The 18158-nt window shown below is 27.8% G+C and overlaps 3 protein-coding genes and 2 long non-coding RNA genes across 11 annotated transcripts; 2 read left to right on the top strand and 3 right to left on the bottom strand.

Annotated features, from left to right (window-relative positions):
• Positions 1 to 51: 51 nt before the first annotated feature.
• Positions 52 to 1376, top strand: LOC111032415 (39S ribosomal protein L51, mitochondrial). Its single transcript, XM_022312729.1, has 2 exons — positions 52 to 152; positions 340 to 1376. The coding sequence occupies exon 2, from the start codon at positions 347 to 349 to the stop codon at positions 833 to 835; it is 489 nt and encodes a 162-aa protein (XP_022168421.1). The 5' UTR covers positions 52 to 152; positions 340 to 346; the 3' UTR covers positions 836 to 1376.
• A 698-nt stretch (positions 1377 to 2074) lies between these two features.
• Positions 2075 to 4828, top strand: LOC111032257 (translation initiation factor eIF-2B subunit beta). Of its 6 annotated transcripts, none has more exons than XM_022312534.1 (10): positions 2075 to 2214; positions 2278 to 2379; positions 2524 to 2595; positions 2699 to 2785; positions 3268 to 3397; positions 3475 to 3623; positions 3698 to 3854; positions 3913 to 4107; positions 4173 to 4366; positions 4547 to 4828. In XM_022312534.1, the coding sequence occupies exons 3-10, from the start codon at positions 2528 to 2530 to the stop codon at positions 4632 to 4634; spliced, it is 1068 nt and encodes a 355-aa protein (XP_022168226.1). In that variant the 5' UTR covers positions 2075 to 2214; positions 2278 to 2379; positions 2524 to 2527; the 3' UTR covers positions 4635 to 4828. The 6 variants fall into 6 exon arrangements, with proteins under 6 accessions (XP_022168226.1, XP_022168227.1, XP_022168238.1 ...); XM_022312535.1 differs by having other exon boundaries at positions 2439 to 2595; XM_022312546.1 differs by having other exon boundaries at positions 2076 to 2214; positions 2329 to 2379; positions 2439 to 2595.
• Positions 4829 to 5323: 495 nt separating this feature from the next.
• LOC111032250 lies at positions 5324 to 6565 on the bottom strand. Its single transcript, XR_002604295.1, has 3 exons — positions 6462 to 6565; positions 6189 to 6397; positions 5324 to 5432 (listed from the first exon to the last, which is right to left on the bottom strand). It is a non-coding gene; the product is annotated as an uncharacterized LOC111032250 (long non-coding RNA).
• Positions 6566 to 7740: 1175 nt separating this feature from the next.
• LOC111032241 lies at positions 7741 to 9134 on the bottom strand. Of its 2 annotated transcripts, none has more exons than XR_002604293.1 (3): positions 9095 to 9134; positions 8851 to 8956; positions 7741 to 8792 (listed from the first exon to the last, which is right to left on the bottom strand). It is a non-coding gene; the product is annotated as an uncharacterized LOC111032241 (long non-coding RNA). The 2 variants fall into 2 exon arrangements; XR_002604294.1 differs by having other exon boundaries at positions 7741 to 8755.
• A 2448-nt stretch (positions 9135 to 11582) lies between these two features.
• On the bottom strand, positions 11583 to 18003 carry LOC111032089 (ubiquitin domain-containing protein 1). The gene is made up of 5 exons (XM_022312302.1): positions 17718 to 18003; positions 16591 to 16827; positions 13541 to 13663; positions 13292 to 13410; positions 11583 to 12229 (listed from the first exon to the last, which is right to left on the bottom strand). Exons 1-5 carry the CDS (start codon positions 17794 to 17796, stop codon positions 12083 to 12085), a joined length of 705 nt encoding a protein of 234 aa, XP_022167994.1. The 5' UTR covers positions 17797 to 18003; the 3' UTR covers positions 11583 to 12082.
• Between the last annotated feature and the right edge of the window lie 155 nt (positions 18004 to 18158).

Raw genomic sequence — 18158 nt, 5'->3', positions numbered from 1 at the left:
TGTTATCAGCCCAATTGTCAGTAATCAGTATTCAAATTATCAGATTACTATTTATCACATTTTAATATTTTCATATTCAATAAATTTATTACAGAACGTGTTTATAGTGTTTTCCAATTTTCTTAGTTTTATATGTTTTTGAAATCTCCAAGGTATATATATTTAAGTATTTATTTCTTTTAATACAACAGCAATTCACTATGTAGGAGCTTATAATTTTCTAGGATATAAGTTAATATTTGTTATTTAATTTAAATATATTTTAATACATTAACACTTTAGTGACAATTATGTTATTAGATATCTACATTATTCAGTTTATAAATGTTTTGATTTCAGATAAATAATGATGCAGTCTCTAGTAAATACTCTGAAATTTTCATATTCAAAAATCAACATACAACCAGTTCGTCATCGGTATTGGAAAGATCAACAAGGAGCTCGACCATTAATTCGACGATATGGTTATAATGATGATAAAATTCTCCAGTCAGGGCTTTTGCCACGATCGGCCGATGAAAAAAATAAATTGCCAATGCCCATATACAAACCTAAGGATGTTTGGAACGAACGCAGAGCTCTTTTTGGACAAAATGATTACATTGATATTTTAGGAGATGATTCGGTGCATCCTGTCCGTGTACTATACAATGTGCCATCCTGGTTGAGAGGAGTAAAGGGCAATGAATTTCAAATATTATTAAGAAAAAGAAAGATGTTGCAACATGGTATATATCCATTGGCCAGACCAACAAAGTGGAGCCAAATGCAAAAGAGGATCAAATATTTGTATACCTTCTTGAATAGAAAAACTAGAACTGGAATGGAAAAATAATAAACCTATTAAGTTAAAAAATATAAAAAATTAGTATTTAAAATGATTTGTATTTTGTATAAAGAGAGAAAAACTTAATAAATAATGGACACTAAACAGTTATGAAATCATTAAAATATATTGTAGGTATAGACATTATTATCATTATATCTTCTGTCAAAAATTAGAAATATTTCAATTCAACTTTTTTTTTAAATTTGCAATATAGTTTGATGTAAATATATATAAATATTTTAAAATTATTTTTGTCTTGGTTTTAATGTTATAAATGTATGTAAGGTACAATATTTTATATTTTTATGTATACAATTAATATTCTGGTTTATATACAACATTCATGATATGTAGTAAGAAGTATTAAAGAAGCAACTGGTAATGTAAAGTTGTTATTGTTAACAGGAAGTACTTGAATTGATTATGATTAATATGAATGTGCATACATATATATATATATTTAGCCATAAATGTGTTTATGATTATTATCATCTAAAGCCTAGAAGTTGGAAATTGGACATTTTAATAAATTTCATAACAAAATTGAGAATAATTAATGTATTTTTAACTGTTCAATTGGTACATTAATTCACATTTAATTTAAATCTTTGCATAGTGTCATATACTAAAAAATAAATGATGAGTTTTGTGGTGCATAGTAAGTTAAGGACTAAATATATTATTAGGTCACCATAGTTGATCCATTACTCCATTAAATAAATCAATTTTTGTTTCAATTCGGTATGTTTATAACCGACTTTTAATAATTTTCTATAAATGTATTAAAATTAACATTTTTGGTATCTGACATATTTTGTTAAAATTGTTTACTATTAGTATTGTGAACCTGCAGAGAACTAAAATAAATCTGAACAAATCAGCGCACATAAATTTCTCCCTACATCCAGGTCTCCCCCCCCCATGATTCTTAATAATGACATGATTCCCTCGAAAAAGTCACAATTGATATCTTGAAGTCCACCCCTGACAACAAACCTACATAGCCACATAGGCCACTCTTATAAAAACTAAGAGAAAACCAGCTATGGGATACGGCCAAAACATCCAATATTAAAATATTACAGTCAAGATCTCTTCTACATCTTGATTATGTATTATTACAACTGAATATTAATTATTTATTGTACATTTTTTCAAATAATAGCGCACAAGCCGCAGATGAAAACTCGCCAAACTCGCGCATGCGCACTCCATCAAATGGAGTTTTATCCGCCGCGTATTTAACACTTGGGCGGCGTAGCCTGTGGAGGTCTTCTAATATTATGGTAGAGTTAAACGACAAATTTTTATCGATCAACGGTGTCTACATAATCAGTAATAGCCGACTGGTGAACAATTTTCATTGGTGTGGGAGGTTGTCGGTGGTAAAATGAAAGTAGTAGTCTCCAACTTCACACCATAATACTATTATTTTTTTATTGGTTTAGCTTATGATTATAGCGCTATCACAGTATCATTCTTAATTGTTCGTCTTTCAGGAGTAATCGCCAATCACCAGCGCTATTGAGCTATTTGAACTATCGAACCATGTAAGATTTAGCCAAATATTTTAAATATTATTTTTCAATATTTATTATTTGATTTCCAGTAGAAATAGGAGAAGTTCATTAAAGTGTGTTCCTTTCACATCTAATTAATTTGAAATCATTTAAATTCGTCTTTTGTATATTTAGAAAAATGCTGGACGTAGATGGAAAAACTCATGAAATGTTGTTAGACAATTACATTTCAAACCTCAAAAGAAAGTAAGTTTTATTACCTTAGTATTATTTTATTTTAAACTATTTAATCAAATCTAAACCAGGTTATTGAATGTTCAAATTTTAATGTTTATTAAATATATTTTAGGAAATGGGAAAGTAACTATGTAATTGCGGAAAAAACTGTTCAGCTTTTTAGACATTTTATTGATACAATCCACTGGTCAACAACTATGTAAGCAATATTTACAATAATCACAGTAATTTTTTCCTTAAATTATTCTTATGTGTCATGTATAATCTTAATTACTGAACCCAACAGAATACTAAGTACAAACATCTTACAATTACTTTAAAATGTGGCAAATCATTTTCTTTTATAGTTTTTTGTACACACAAATAAAATATAAATACAAATTTGTTTAACATTACAAACATTTGTATTCATAAATATTAGCTGATACCTAGTATTTTTTTTTTTTTTATTGAACAAAAGAAAATTGTATTTACAATCTGTATTTACATGTAGTACAATAAGTAAATGGGATGTGGGTTGATTGGCGGGAGGGGGAAGTCACCCAATGTTGGTACCCCGTGGAAGTCGCTTTAAGGAGAGAGTAGGTCTCTACATCGGTTCCTTTTCAGGCGCCTGGGTGGGTTACCTGGAATTTGTTTGGATGATAGTTGAGTGATAATATTTTATTTAAAATTTTCTAGAGAATTATTAAATCAGTTGAGAGAATATGGATTCCAAATTACATCAGCATTACCTTTACAATTTATTGTTGGAAATATTATTAGACGCATATTAAACATTGTTCGGGAAGAATACACTGCTGCTAGAAAAGTAATTTAAATTTATATATTATACATTTTAGGCAAATATGATTTTGTAATCAATTGTTTTATTGAAAAAAATACCAGAGCTCTGAAGAGGAAATTGATGTTCAAGACTCATTACATAAAATAGTTACATCTGAAGATGATGTTGATGACTATAACAGCATTGTCCCTGAACTTAAGTTATCAATTTTTGAACATTTAGATGAATTTCAAATAGAAATAGAATCCAGGTTTAAAAAAAATATATTTTTAACCTAGGTATTAGTAGATATATAAAGTATAAATCTTAATTTTTTTTTTTAAGTAATGAAGATATTTCTAAGCAAGCATTGGAACATATTCATTCAAATGAAATTATTCTCACCGTTGGAAAGTCATCCGAAGTTGAAATGTTTTTAAAAGAAGCTGCTAAAGATCGAACTTTTGAAGTATTCATAACGGAATGCTCCCCCTTAAATCATGTGAATTAAAATTAAATTAAATAACTTGAATGTTTTATTTGACTTAGAATGTTACTAGGGTAGACAATTAGCACTAAATCTTTCAAAACATAAAATTCAATCAACATTAATTCCAGACTCTACTATGTTTGGCATAATGTCTAGAGTGAACAAAGTAATTATTGGTGTTGATTCTGTTATGGCCAACGGAGGTCTTAGAACATTCAATGGTTGTCATGCTGTCGCATTAGCTGCAGCTCATTACTCTGTTCCGGTATTAGTACTTTTTTAGTTTGTTCAATTCATTTTTTTACTAAATTAGGTTAATTGATTATGTAGGTAATAGTCTTAGCACCAATGTATAAGCTGAGTTCACGTTACTTATGTTCATACAACCAAGATGCATTCAATGAATTTGTTTCGCCAGCTGGTGTTCTGAATTATTCAGATTCAGTTGTATCAAAAGTTGATGTTTATAATCCTACATATGATTATGTCCCTCCTGAAAATGTCACTCTATTCATTTCAAATAAGTAAGTTCATATCATATCATAATTCATTGTTTTTAATATTTAGTGTTGGTCGAGTTCGAGTACTTGATTCGACTACATTTTTTGTTGTACTTGTAATACAAATCGATATTAAAAATACAATACTCCTCCAACACTATTAATATTATCAATTATATTTTTTAATTGTTGTTTTTTTTTTAGTGGTGGCCATTCTCCTTCATATGTCTACCGATTGTTATCTGAAATATATCATCCGCTTGATTATGATTTGTCTGTTCACAAAAAATAAAATATTACTCAATAATACCTTAGGTTAGTTGTGTATACATTTTTACAATTAATTTTGTGTATTCTTATCCTCATAGAAAACTTGTACTCTACAAGTGATTAACAATATATTTTATCAATTGTCTTACCCTTATGCAGGCCTTATTTAATATCATAAAAACGTAATAATATAAATAAATAAAATGCATCAATTAATAGGGTAAATTATTTTTCCATAACTTTACCAATACATTTTTAAAGTTTTGTTTGGGTTGATTGCCTACAGTCACCATGATTTAGTTATACATTTTGAACCAATTATATGTAAAATAAATTTAATTTGCAATTTGAAACCACTCTCTGTTCCGAAAGAGAATACCTACACTCACGACACGGGCAATGGTAAGACATAATTTCCCATAACTTTCTTATAGTGGATAGCCGATACTTCCAGAATATAGCAAAACATTAATACAAACTTCTATCGCAACTGGGCAACACAATGTCACAGGTGAAAAATGGGTAATACCGATAAAAACTGGTCGGCTTATTTTCTGAACAAAGAATGGAAGATTGGATACTAACTATAGATCCTTATCTATATGTTATTAATTGACTTATTATTACTTAATCAATTAAGGTACATGAAAATAAAAATTGAATCGCAAAATAGCGAAATTAAAATAGGTATCTGTTAATAAAAATATAACATAATTTTTAATGCATGTATTTATTTTTATTGTACCAATATAAATTTAATTACATTTTGTTGTTTCCGTTATTCATTTTCGAGATAAATTTACATACTTGTATTAAAAACCTGAAAAAAAAATCAATAAACAATGTTATAACGTTATAAATGTTAATAAGAGAAATATTATAAATGGTGATGTTAAAGTTTAACACAAAAGGCTGCAGTATAAGGGATGGTATAAGACGTGTACCTACTTCACATTTTAAATACATGTGTGTATCAAAAACCCAAGTCTGCAGTTAGGAAGTAGTGAACAAAATTGAAAATGTTAAAAAAAATTAACTGTCAAACGTAATGTGTGTATCAAGAAGTATAGATGTATTTTAATATATACTTAGTAAGTATACTTCATATTCATGTTGATGAGTAAGATCCCAAAGGAATAATAGGACTAGGACCCGAGTCTAGATAAGGTTTTAGGTTACTACGAGTTTTCTTTAATACATAAAAGGTACCTTGAATAAATATATATGTAAAGTAATCGTTTTAAAAATTAGAATAAAATATGAATTATTATTAGAGCTGAATGGTTGTTTTGGTATTTAGAATCGTATTACAAATTTTATGTTTAAAATAGAATGAAACCGTATTAGCCTATGAACTAAAGCTCTAAAGAACTATGATATAAACCTTTCTCACCAATATGTTATTGTGGTAAGTTTATTTTATAAGATAGTTAGCATAATGTGACCACTATTATTTTCACAACTATATCACTGATTGCTGGGCTTAGACCACAGGGAATAAGCTGAGGAATAATGAATGTATTTCTTTCATATTTGATTGGTTCATAAAAAACATAATTAAATACAAAACACTTACATTATCGAAGTCTTCTTGCTTCTCTTTCGGATTCGAGGAGTGTAAGTATATCGCCTTCACGTACGGGTCCTTTTACGTTTCTAATGATTTGACGATTTTGTTCCCCAATGAACTCAACTTTAACTTGCGTACATTGACCTTGCGATCCTGTACGGCCCAAAACCTTCAAAACTCTCGATAATACTACTGGTTTATCCATTTTTTAAGTCCTATTACCAAACAAATAAACACATCAGTTAAAAAATACAAATTATATAACGAAAAGTAACTCACCGACGGTAAACAGACAAATTAGAAATATTAGTAGAGTCTATTTCAGCAAAAGCTAAAAGTCAATTTCAAAATTGAAAATATAGACAGAGAGAATGATAACCTCAAAAGAACAAAATTGCACGGAACCGAAAACGACTTGATTATTATTAAGAGAACCATGGTTAGGGTATAAAACATTTATGGTGTGACTTGTGTCGTTCAGTGTAGCCGTTTGAGAAATACTATTATTTTGGAGCAATGAATGCGGCATTCATAAAATATGAAATGTGAATATTTCATTTAAATATTTTAGTCCAGGATTTTCAATCAAATGACGTATTGTACTATTGTTGTATTCGTTGAATATCACGAGCATAGACTTTTAAAATAAAAATTCAAGTACGTACGCGTGCAACGGTGGCAGTAGCTGGGTTAGGTGGTCGGCGGCTTAGAGGATTTAAGATCGGGAAGATCGGATGGTGTTTTTGAACCTCTCTTTTAATACTACCGATAATTTAATTGTTTATTCAAATATTTTTATTTAAAATGTTTCAATTTGTATTTTTTTAGTTTTAAGTATTTAATGTATTTTCGTATTGGTTTACTTTTAATAAAATCTTCAACGTTGTAATCTTAAGACACTGGAACTTTTAATCTGAATTCATAACTGTCTTATCGCCATTTTAAACTTGGCAAATGTAACGCATTGCATATTATGTCTCAATCTAATTGCGAATTTAATGATTTCCAGTTCTGTACAGGAATTTCAATGCGACAATGTAGAAACTGATGTCTTAAATACGTTGATCCTTAGTCCCTACTGCGTATACAGACTTACAGTTATACCATATCCTCGTCTTATGTTTTCAAATTTTTTTGGTTTATATCGTTAAACATTATATAGTATGGTGTGGCGATATCCAACCATTGTATTCGAACAATTTGTATTTGCTCAACACGTTTACGTATTAGGTACTTGGAAGCTCGGACGTAAAGTCCGGGGATAAAAAGTCCATTTTGAAAATGGGCCGCACACATTTTTACAGTCAGACGAAAGGTCCGAAAACATTGAATATTCTATTAAATTTTCATCTATAATTATATTATATTATTACCAGTTTTAAATACATGTATGCATTGCAATAAATTTCTGTAAGTACTTAGTCGAAATCCAACAAAATATTATTAACATAATTAAATAAAATGTGTAATATAATATAAATATAATTGATTATTAGAATATTAAAATTAATTACATTTTTCAAATTGATATTACTTATATAAGTTAATAGATATGGTTGTAGTATAATAAATTATATGGTATAATATTTTGTATCTTCGGAGTTTTGTCGGACAATAAAAAATGAACCAGGACTTTCTGTCACACTTTTTAAAATGGACTTTTTAACTATTTAACTTATTATACCGTTTACGTGTATACCTACTGGCTACTGGTGTACTTTACTTTTACTAATTGTTCCTACATCTATGCCTCGTACTTCGTGTATATTTGGCTCAGCCAAAACATTTTGTAGCCCACTCCGATGCAAACGACGGTGTTCGTGGTTCCACGTAATAAAACTGCAGAACTCCCATTCGAAGTTTAAATACTACCACCATATTATCTTATATATTTTACATGACTGTGCAAATCGATGTAATGCATTGCATATTTGCATTGCACCGTAAATACCCTACTTCAAAAGGTTTAAAATTCAATGTTTAATGTTTCCATATTATATCTATATAAATTAGTCAGGTTAGTATATTTTTCGATTTTAACAATCTGGACACCAGTTGAAGGACCAAAATTATAGTCTATTGAGTATTATTGCCATATAGGTATAGATAACCGTAGCGCATATTTAAGTAATCGTTCGTCTTCAACATTACATATACAGGTTTCACACTTGTATGATGTCTGTCGATACTTTTATCATTTGTCCAATTTCATATGGTAATTTTTTCGTATACTTCTATCCAACGAACATCACTTGAATCCAACACTAATGGGTACCTAAATTATTGATCCGGTTCTGGAAAATTAATGATTATAACTTGATACATACATTCACATTCGTTTACATATATTTCAGATACATTAAAAATGTTAAGCTATGTAGAAATTGCTTACTTAATCAAATGCATTATTTTATAACTTCCTTATAAATAAATGTTTTTTTCTGTGGAAATAAATTTAAATTATAGTTACCATGCGTGACGTTGAAAACTTTTAAATTATTACGTAAATTCAATATATGCACATTTATTATTATATTATAATTATATTGCTATTTGTTTGATGTTCGGCTGTTCTAGGGAAATAATATTTGAAATATTTAAAAAAAGGATCTGTGGCAAATACACTTCGAGTCACATACACGTCAATATCAGAATATTCGGTACCTACCTACTCCGAGGGTTCGTTACCCATGCAGCACGACCATTGAATGTGGAATAAAAATCACTGGAGAAAAACTCCCCCGGCGAACAACTACGGAAAAAAATCACCGATCCTAGGAAAAAAGTCCCCAGACTAAAATATTATTCACAAACCATGCAAATCATTGATCAAAATTTTATTTAAACTCTAATTGGTGTAATTACTAATTGCCATCATTACTAATATTTAATTACAAATTTATAGTACTTACTTTATATATTAATAATATTGTGTTTTAATCGAAATATTTGTATATTATGTTTTTAACTGTGAGTTAACCTATACTTAATTAATTGACTAGTTGACCTATTATTTGATAATTATTTTATTGTAATTATTATTATCATACGTATTATTTGACGTATTCGAAATATTTTTTTTTTCTTTGAGTAGGTGCCCACATTCATTAGGTAACTATTGTTTGATAATTATTTTTATTTTTGTTTTATAATATTTTACATGGGGATCCGAATGGCGGCGTACACAAAATAACAAATTAAGAGAGATACAAAATACTATCACATACCTAGTAGTCTAAACTTAATTCATTCAATCGTAAAGATGAAGTAATTTTAAACAACCTCCGTATAGGTCACTCAAAGATAACCCATGGACACCTCCTGCGAAGAAAAGAACCAACATTAAGCCAAACCTGTGGAGAACTGCTTACAATTAAACAGAGGTAGTATAATTCCAGACAGCTTCTCCGAAGACAGAGTGCCCTATTGAAGACAACATCCACAGAATTATTTCATTTCTCAAATATATCGATACGTATAACGCAATCTAGTGTATCATATGTATTTATAGTTACCTATATAGCTAATATTTATATCGTTATAAGCTAATACTGCTAATAGGTGACCTTAATAGTCGTTGATGCTTAACCATAAATAAAAAAAATATATCTTGAATATTTCATAATAATTTAAGAAACGTAATATTTAAAATTTTCAATCCTTAGCTGTAAAAATAATTGAACATTTTCTACATTTGAAGTATATATTACTACACTATCTGTTCAATAATTTGCATGGTTTGTGAGTAGTGTAGGGATTTTTTTTGGGGTTGTTCGCCGTGGATATTTTTCCGATTACCCCACGGAATAGATATTAAATGGCACAACCACCGGCTCCGTGTACTCTGTCATGATATGCTGATGATAAAGTATGAAATTCCATTACAGCTTTTTCGATTAATTTTCGTATATGCTTCAATGTTGGACATGAGTTAAATGATGGGCATGCGATAATTAGCTTTCATATTCGGTTTTATGATTTTTCAGGATTAATGTTGGAATTGTTGATGTAAATAGCAATTCAAATTATAGACTGTCATTTATAACATAAAAAACAGATATGTTTGAAAACAATTGGTTTTATTAGAAAATATAGACCTTTTTTTACTAATAGACCGGCCCTAATCTCAGTGTTAAGATATTTGGCGCTTTTCGGTTTCTGAGTACAAACTATAGGTGTATTATATTCATGAAGACCATTCTATTCTAGTCTTCATGATTGTATACATTGATTATTGATATTTGATTTCTGCTTTATATTATACATTCATACTAAAAACAGGCTGCATCACTGCGCCACGTGACAATCAATATATTTGGTAAAGATGAGGCGGTCTATGATGGAAAATGACGACGCAGCAGTAGCCACGAAGTCTATATGAGTGCTGAGTAGTATTGTTTAAAGAATAATACGAGCATGACGCACAAGACCACGAACGTTAAAGAAAAGATGTCCCACAGCTAAGAGACATTTAGCGGTCGAGCACGGCCGACCGGGGAGAGAAAATATAGTCCGACTTTATAACATCCATTAGAATACGCTCAGAGAACAGTAGTGTAATAATGCCATAAATAGACATATATCGCACATTTTCTACTCATAAGTCATAAACCTTATACTAAGTAGTATCAGATATTTAGATCTGTTATAACTAGACACAAACATTTTTTCAAACAGATATAGGTGCGTACAATATAACTGTTTAAATTATGAAATGTAATTTTACTAGAAATTATTTCAGCTGTTAACAGAATTTCTCAGTCATGCATACAAAAAAAAACTACAAAGCAAAAAATAAAAACGAAATTGATTATTTATTTTACCATATTTTTAATTTAAAATATAAAAATTATTACAATACAGATATAATATTTTATTTAATCCCATTTACAGTAGATAATATTAATTTAGTTCAAGAATAATTTTAAGTAGTCATTAGTCAATTGAACATAAACATGTTGCTTTTTACTAATAATAAAGAACTTGATTTGAATAATACTTAATTTTTTAAGCACTGAATGTGACAAATTTCAGCACAAACATAATATGTATGTTATATTATTTTTAATATTTAGAAACAATAAAAGTTAAAAAGTATTTAAATATACTGACATTAAATTAAATACCATTTACTAGAAAAAAACAAAATACAAAGTAAAAAAACTAATATAGCATCTTTAAATATTAAAAAATATATAAATAAAAACATTGAATTCAAACATAATAATTAATAAGTAACAATATTTAAATAAGTTTAGAAAATATTATAAACAATTGTTATGAATAAAATATTAATCTTAAATACTTTACCTTAACACTTGAGGATAAAATGTATAAGGAATTGTATTGTATAGCTTATAGATATTAAGTTTGATCATTCCAATTTTGTACTTTTATCTATTTTTCGTCAAAATACAATACCACAATCAATAGTACAAAAAAAAAAACATTTAAAACATATGAAAGAAAGATAAAAATTTTAAATTCAATACAAAATATAAATTAAAATTATTCAATAATAAAATTATAATGCCAACATAATTTAATTGTTAGATTTAGTTTTACTTATGTAAGAAATTTTGCATGGATTAGATATATGTTATACATTTTATATTTTACAATATATTTTTATATAACATATCTACAATAAAGAAACTGACAGTGTAAGCATTTAAAATTTCTCAATAGTGTTTATTATTGGAATAATTTTAAGTTTATTATAGGGTAACCAATTGAAGATAAATATAAAAATTGTGTAATTTTACTGGAAATCTTTTAAAGCGTTGAATTAAAAATAAAATATAACAAGTGAAAATGTATGTAATATCAATATTTGTTCCTATATGGATAAGCATATGTTGATAAACGATTAACTATTACGAAATGATAGCAACTCAAATTCAGCTTTCATTTGTTGGTTCAGGATTAATGATTACTTGAATTACATAACTTGGAAGAATTCTAGCTTCGTCTATATGTAATTTATCACCCAACAGCTTACCGCCAAAAAACCATCTTTGATGTAGAGGTTCAATGCCCTGTTTAGCCTAGAAAATAAAAATTAATGAATAAATAAAAGTTTTCACAAATACTTTTGAATTAAGTAAATATATTGAATTTGAAAAATTCAGGATGTTTTAGTTCTTTTTAACATCACAGATCAACAAAAAAATTATTTAATATTTATATACTTGTTAGATTTTTTGGCATTGGTAAAGCGTGTGATCTACCGGATCCGCCATGATCTACTATTAATAGGTAACGGATAGTATGTGTTTTGTGACTAAATACATGGCGATAATGTACGATAACGTCTTGAAAAAATATATTTAAGATTAAAGAAATAAATATATCTTAATAAATAGCTAACAGGTTACTACGTTTATTGTCTGTGCATTTATATGTTTACCATTAATCTAGTTGTTTGTGCGCGAGTCCGTAGTGTGTTTTAAAAATGTTAGCATCGGATTTTTATAAAATTATTAATTTTGAAAACTCTAGAGTAGAATTTCTTCAAACCCGCGTAAATGGGGCTAACACGCAAACAATAAAATGTTTATGGTCAATATTAAAATTTAAAATATTAAGAAAAATGCATGGACTAATGAAAATCTAATACCACGCCATTTAATTGAATGTTAGTACCACTCAATAAAGAATAGAAATAATTTATTTATACATTTTTTGGAAGATACAAAAAAAGTTTATGTTTCATAAAAAATAATATTGTAACTATTATCATATTTTGAACACAATTTATATATTTTGAATTTTTGACTAATTGTATCATTTGTTTTGTGTACTTTAATGTATTAAATATAGTTTTTTTTTAATTGAATAATAATAAAATATAATATTTCATATTTATTTATTTATTTACTTATCTACTGTTTTATCGGTAGATCACACGCTTTACCACGGCGGATCCGGTAGATTACACGCTTTACCAATGCCGTTTTTTTTAAATGTATAAATAATGTTATGATCATTTGACCAACACAATATAAATAGGAAAATTAAACTTTTTACCAACATTTTTAGTTTATAACATCATTTTAAAATCCTAGAATAATTTTAGATGCGAAAAAAACAAACTTTAAATTACTCACTTGCAATTTCTTTTTAGCTTGTGCTATTGTGTCTCTTGTCATTAGTGGCATTTTTATATCCTGACAATTGGATGATAGACGGAGTTTCAACATAATTTCAGAACCTTCATCTGATGATTCTATATAATAGAAAATTATACAGGTGTTATCAACTTGCTTACATACATTTAATTAATTAGCTATACATAGAGTAGCTTACATAAATTTAACTATAGTAACTATGAATACAATTGGATTATTGAAAACTACCTGTTTGATCAACTGGAGAATCTCTTCCGCTACCTTCTTTCACTATATTTATAGGATAAGAAAGACAGTATACTGGAACTTGGTATCGTGTTCCTAGTTCATCATAGCACTCAGTTAGAAATCCTTACAACAGACAAATAACAAATTATATTGTTATGTTAGAACATAGAATTAAGATTAAACTATCAAAATAAAACCCTCAAGGAGGACCAATGGATAATATTTGCGTTTTTAAATTTGATAATAAGTCAAATAAATATCTTCATAAAATAACATTTTTTTAATTATAATGATACATTTATTATAAATGGCAAACATTTTCCCGACGGGTAAACTTAACTTTTATACACATTGTTAGTTACACAAAAAAAAATATAGGTAATATGTTCGTTGATTATTTAGGTTCAATTAATTTTAATGCTATGCCATTTGAGCTGAAAAAAAATATTGTAAAAAATGTATATAAAAATAATTATGAATTTAAAAAAAGAACTATTGTAAACTGGTTGTTACTTAATCTTTAACTGTATTGCATGTCTAATTAGGAAATAAGTTATATAAATACTGTAATTTCTATGTATTTTATGACTTTATTTGTTAACAAACAACTCATTTACCTCGCCACAGGCTATGCTTAATGGGGTGAATTAAATAACTAATGTATGTAACTATATTATTTATTCAATAAAAAAAAAAAAAAAATGTCAATGTTTTTGATATGCATGTAGTATTGTTGTTTTACATTATCATGTAAAATACATACTACAATTTATATGCTATTTTAAATTATAACAAAATTAAGTCAAAGTAAAGGTAGAATTCCATTAAGTGGCTGACACGTAATATTATCTCTAGACTATTTATTCGATTCTAAAAATCCATAGAATTAAATGTGTTATTTAAAACTTAATAGTTATTTCGGATCAATGGTTAATTTGAGTGTTTATATTTCATCAATACTGGATGAAATGGGTTTGAGATTTGGGTTAATTCTGGTACAAGTAATGGCAGATCCAGAAATTATTCAAAGCCCAAAGGAATGTTAATGTAATGTAAAATGTATCTATAATCTGTCTAGCGAGAGAACGCACCGGTTTTGTGCATCCCTCCGCTCACCACGCCAATAAAACCGGTTCACTTATGGTAGGGTGACGCATGCAGGGACCAGATTTGGTCAATGCGCTGCACATTCTCTCGCTGGACAGAGTATAATATATCTTTTAGTCTTATTCAAAATATAGTGGAAACTTGAATAACATCCATCTCTGTAATCCGTCATTGTTTGTCAAAAAAATACTTCTCTTTTACTTCTTCAAAAAGCTCGAGTCTCGAAGAAACAAAAGATAACGGATTTTGATTAGTATACATGTTTGTATTATTTTTGTATAATAATATGTTCATGCGTATTAAAATATAATATACGTTTATGGCAAACTTTCTATTAACCCTCTATTCAGTCTAACTGTCATAATCCTGATCCTGACAGTGACGGTTAATTGAGTTTCTTCAATAAGGCAGTACCTACTAATACTTTTAATAATTACTATTTTTACTTTTTAATTAATGTTTTGAAATTGCAACAAAATAAGAAAATTGTCTGATGAAAAATTGTTAATATCTGGATGAAATCATGTCATTAAAATTTGAACTTCAAACGCTAATAAAAAATAAACATGATTTTGTGGTAAACTTTGTTTTGGTGCCAAAGTTAGGAAACTTGAGAAATGAGAGGAATCTTGTATTTAATGTTCAAATTTGTATGATGAAAACTTTTATGAATTTTTACATGCAAATATTACTGATTATGTTAAAATGTTATCTTTAAATCCTTATTAAAGCATGGTGTGACTCTGTATTTTCAATTTTGTTTAATTAGTTTATGAAAAAATTATGACAAACCTTGTATTACATTTTCAAACATTTCGACAAAGCAAAAGAAATGTCATTGAAAATAATTATAGAAGAAAACAACAAAAAAGCTTATTTTTTTTTAATTTCAAAAGTTGAAAATTGAAGGATTCTTTAAACTAGAAATCCTGTACGTAGCACAAAAAATAAGAATACATTGTTAAATCAATACATTTATTGATAGGCTCAGAATAAAAAAAAACTGTTAAAAATCAGAATGAGAAACCATAAAAAATTATCAATTAGCAAAATTGATAGTAAAAATTGTTGTGGAGAAACAGGAAAACAATAAAGATAAATGTATTCTTGAAAATTGATCATTACCAAGGTCTGGTAAAAATAATTAAGTATTAAAATTAAAATGTTTATGATTTTTTATATAAAAACAGATATGAGTTTATGAAATACTTTTTTCATCAAATTATCTGAGAAAACATACCTAATTAGTTGTTGAATATACATAAACACAATATTTTTTAAGTCAAACTTAACTAGTGAATGTAACATACTTGTACAAACATTGTTAGTAGCATCTTAAAAGACTAAACAAGGAACTTAAACTTGTTCATAAAATTCATATAACGGAATTAGAACAATCAGTATTCCTTACGTTAGAATAAAAATAGGTCTTTTAAGCATTAATGAAGTTAATTGTGATTGTTATTTTGTTATGCCCTACTTTCAAATTAAAAATTACCTTATTTTTGGTTGTTATATTTATAATCACAATATACTAATTTATTATTGCCTTGGTCAGGGGTTAGCCACCACGTCCCAGATATAAATAAACCACCAAAAATATTATGCTTGCTGATTTTTATTTTTATTATTTGTCAATGTAGAGCCAAAATACTTTGCCAAGCAAAAAAAGGGTTGTTTGAACCATTAAAATTCAAAAAAATGCTCTCTTACAAACTAATTTCCGACTAGACCCTGGCCTAGTTGTTGCAACAAGTTGTAATAAGTCATCTAATTTGGATTTTTAATATGACACTTAGGACTGAAGGACCTTAATTGTTTTTAAAATAATAGTGATTTGTGGACTCAAGATTGGTTAGAAAGGTTGTCTTTAAGTTCTTAATTTTAGCATTGTTTACAACACATCGTCGAATAAAATATATAAACATCATCAAATTATTTACCGTTAGGAACTGAAATGTTAGCGCCATCCAATATAGCTTGTGCCAATTGAAAATCAGTCGTTTCAGCAGCTGCAGTAGCTGCTCTTAATGCATCCCATATTTCTTTACGTCCTTCAAATGCTGGAGCTGTATCCCAAAATTCATCTCGTTTGCTCCGCAACTGACCTTCAGTCAAGGGAACATCAGACTTCCAGCGGATAGTTTCATGACATAATGGATGATTTTTTCTATTTGTACCTGCAGGAAGAATCAAATATAATTAATTGCATAAAAAATAATGTATTATTCATAATCTCAAGGCTAATTGTGATAATTGAAATAAAAACTGAATTAAAGAATTATTAGGTATCTAATAAAATAAAATCAAGCGAAAAAACTACAACTAAAAATACATATTATAAATAACTAAAGCTCGTATTGATAAAATTTAAGTAATTTTAGTACCTAAAATTTATAATCAATCTTTTATATTTAAATATACATAACACATATCATTTTCTTAACAGGTGGATGATGTAAGGCCATATGGGGATGGTAGATAGTTATTGACCAAGGATACTATTTCACTAATTTATGGTAATGAGGTCCAACTGCAACAAATTCTTAGATATTTATTATGTAATAAAAATAAATAAGGTACTACCCATGTAATTGGTATCCAAACTTATGAAAAGTTCCAAAAAACTGTAAACCAAAATAGTAGTTTGATCACATGACAAGTACAATTTGGATTATAAAAATTAAGCAATCACAAAATATTTATTTATTTGGATTAAAATAATATTTTTTATTTATAAGTATGATAGATACCTATAACTCTATACACCTAAGAATTTAACCTATTCAAAATAGAAAATAAAAATGTTGTTTAAACAATGAAGACATACAATTATATATTGGTGCTGATTGGTGTTAACCATGCATAACTAATACTTTTAACTAAACCCATTTAAATAAACAATATATGTTATATAATATATAAATATAATACAATTTGTATATATATATATTATGATAAATACACAGTAATATATAATGAATATCGATTACATTATGTATTAATACCTACTTAATGGAGCAAAATGTTACAAGACAAGAATTATAGGTACAGATAAATAATAATCTACCAGAGCTCGGACGAGATCCATTGTCCGAGGATGCATTCCTTCCCCTGCGATTTCTTTGTAAACCTAAACAGCCTCCCATATTGTTCGAACAAGCCTTGGATTCATGGCAGCCTTACATTTATATTGAGCTAGTCGGCGTTCTTAGGAATACAATTTTAATTTCCAATCATACAATTTGTGTACAATGTTGGACGTTTAAGAAATATAAATCAGACGTAGAATAATAATTATGTAAAAAATAGAAAACAATAAAATTTTGTTGAAAATGAAAAAACAAATAATTATCAAGCATTCAAGCCCTGATAAAAATGAACACTTTCATCCATAGACCTATAGGTCCAGGACCTATGGCTTTCATCATGGAAATTGTGTTCTCTATTTACTCCATGAATGAGTGATATATGATTATATGAAGTACTGATAATCAGTTATCACAATTTA

Source organism: Myzus persicae, unplaced genomic scaffold, assembly GCF_001856785.1.
Source record: "Myzus persicae strain clone G006 unplaced genomic scaffold, MPER_G0061.0, whole genome shotgun sequence".
NCBI classification, from domain to species: Eukaryota; Metazoa; Arthropoda; class Insecta; order Hemiptera; family Aphididae; genus Myzus; species Myzus persicae.
The sequence above is the reverse complement of the archived record's forward strand: the minus strand, read 5'-3'. Positions and strand labels throughout refer to the sequence as shown.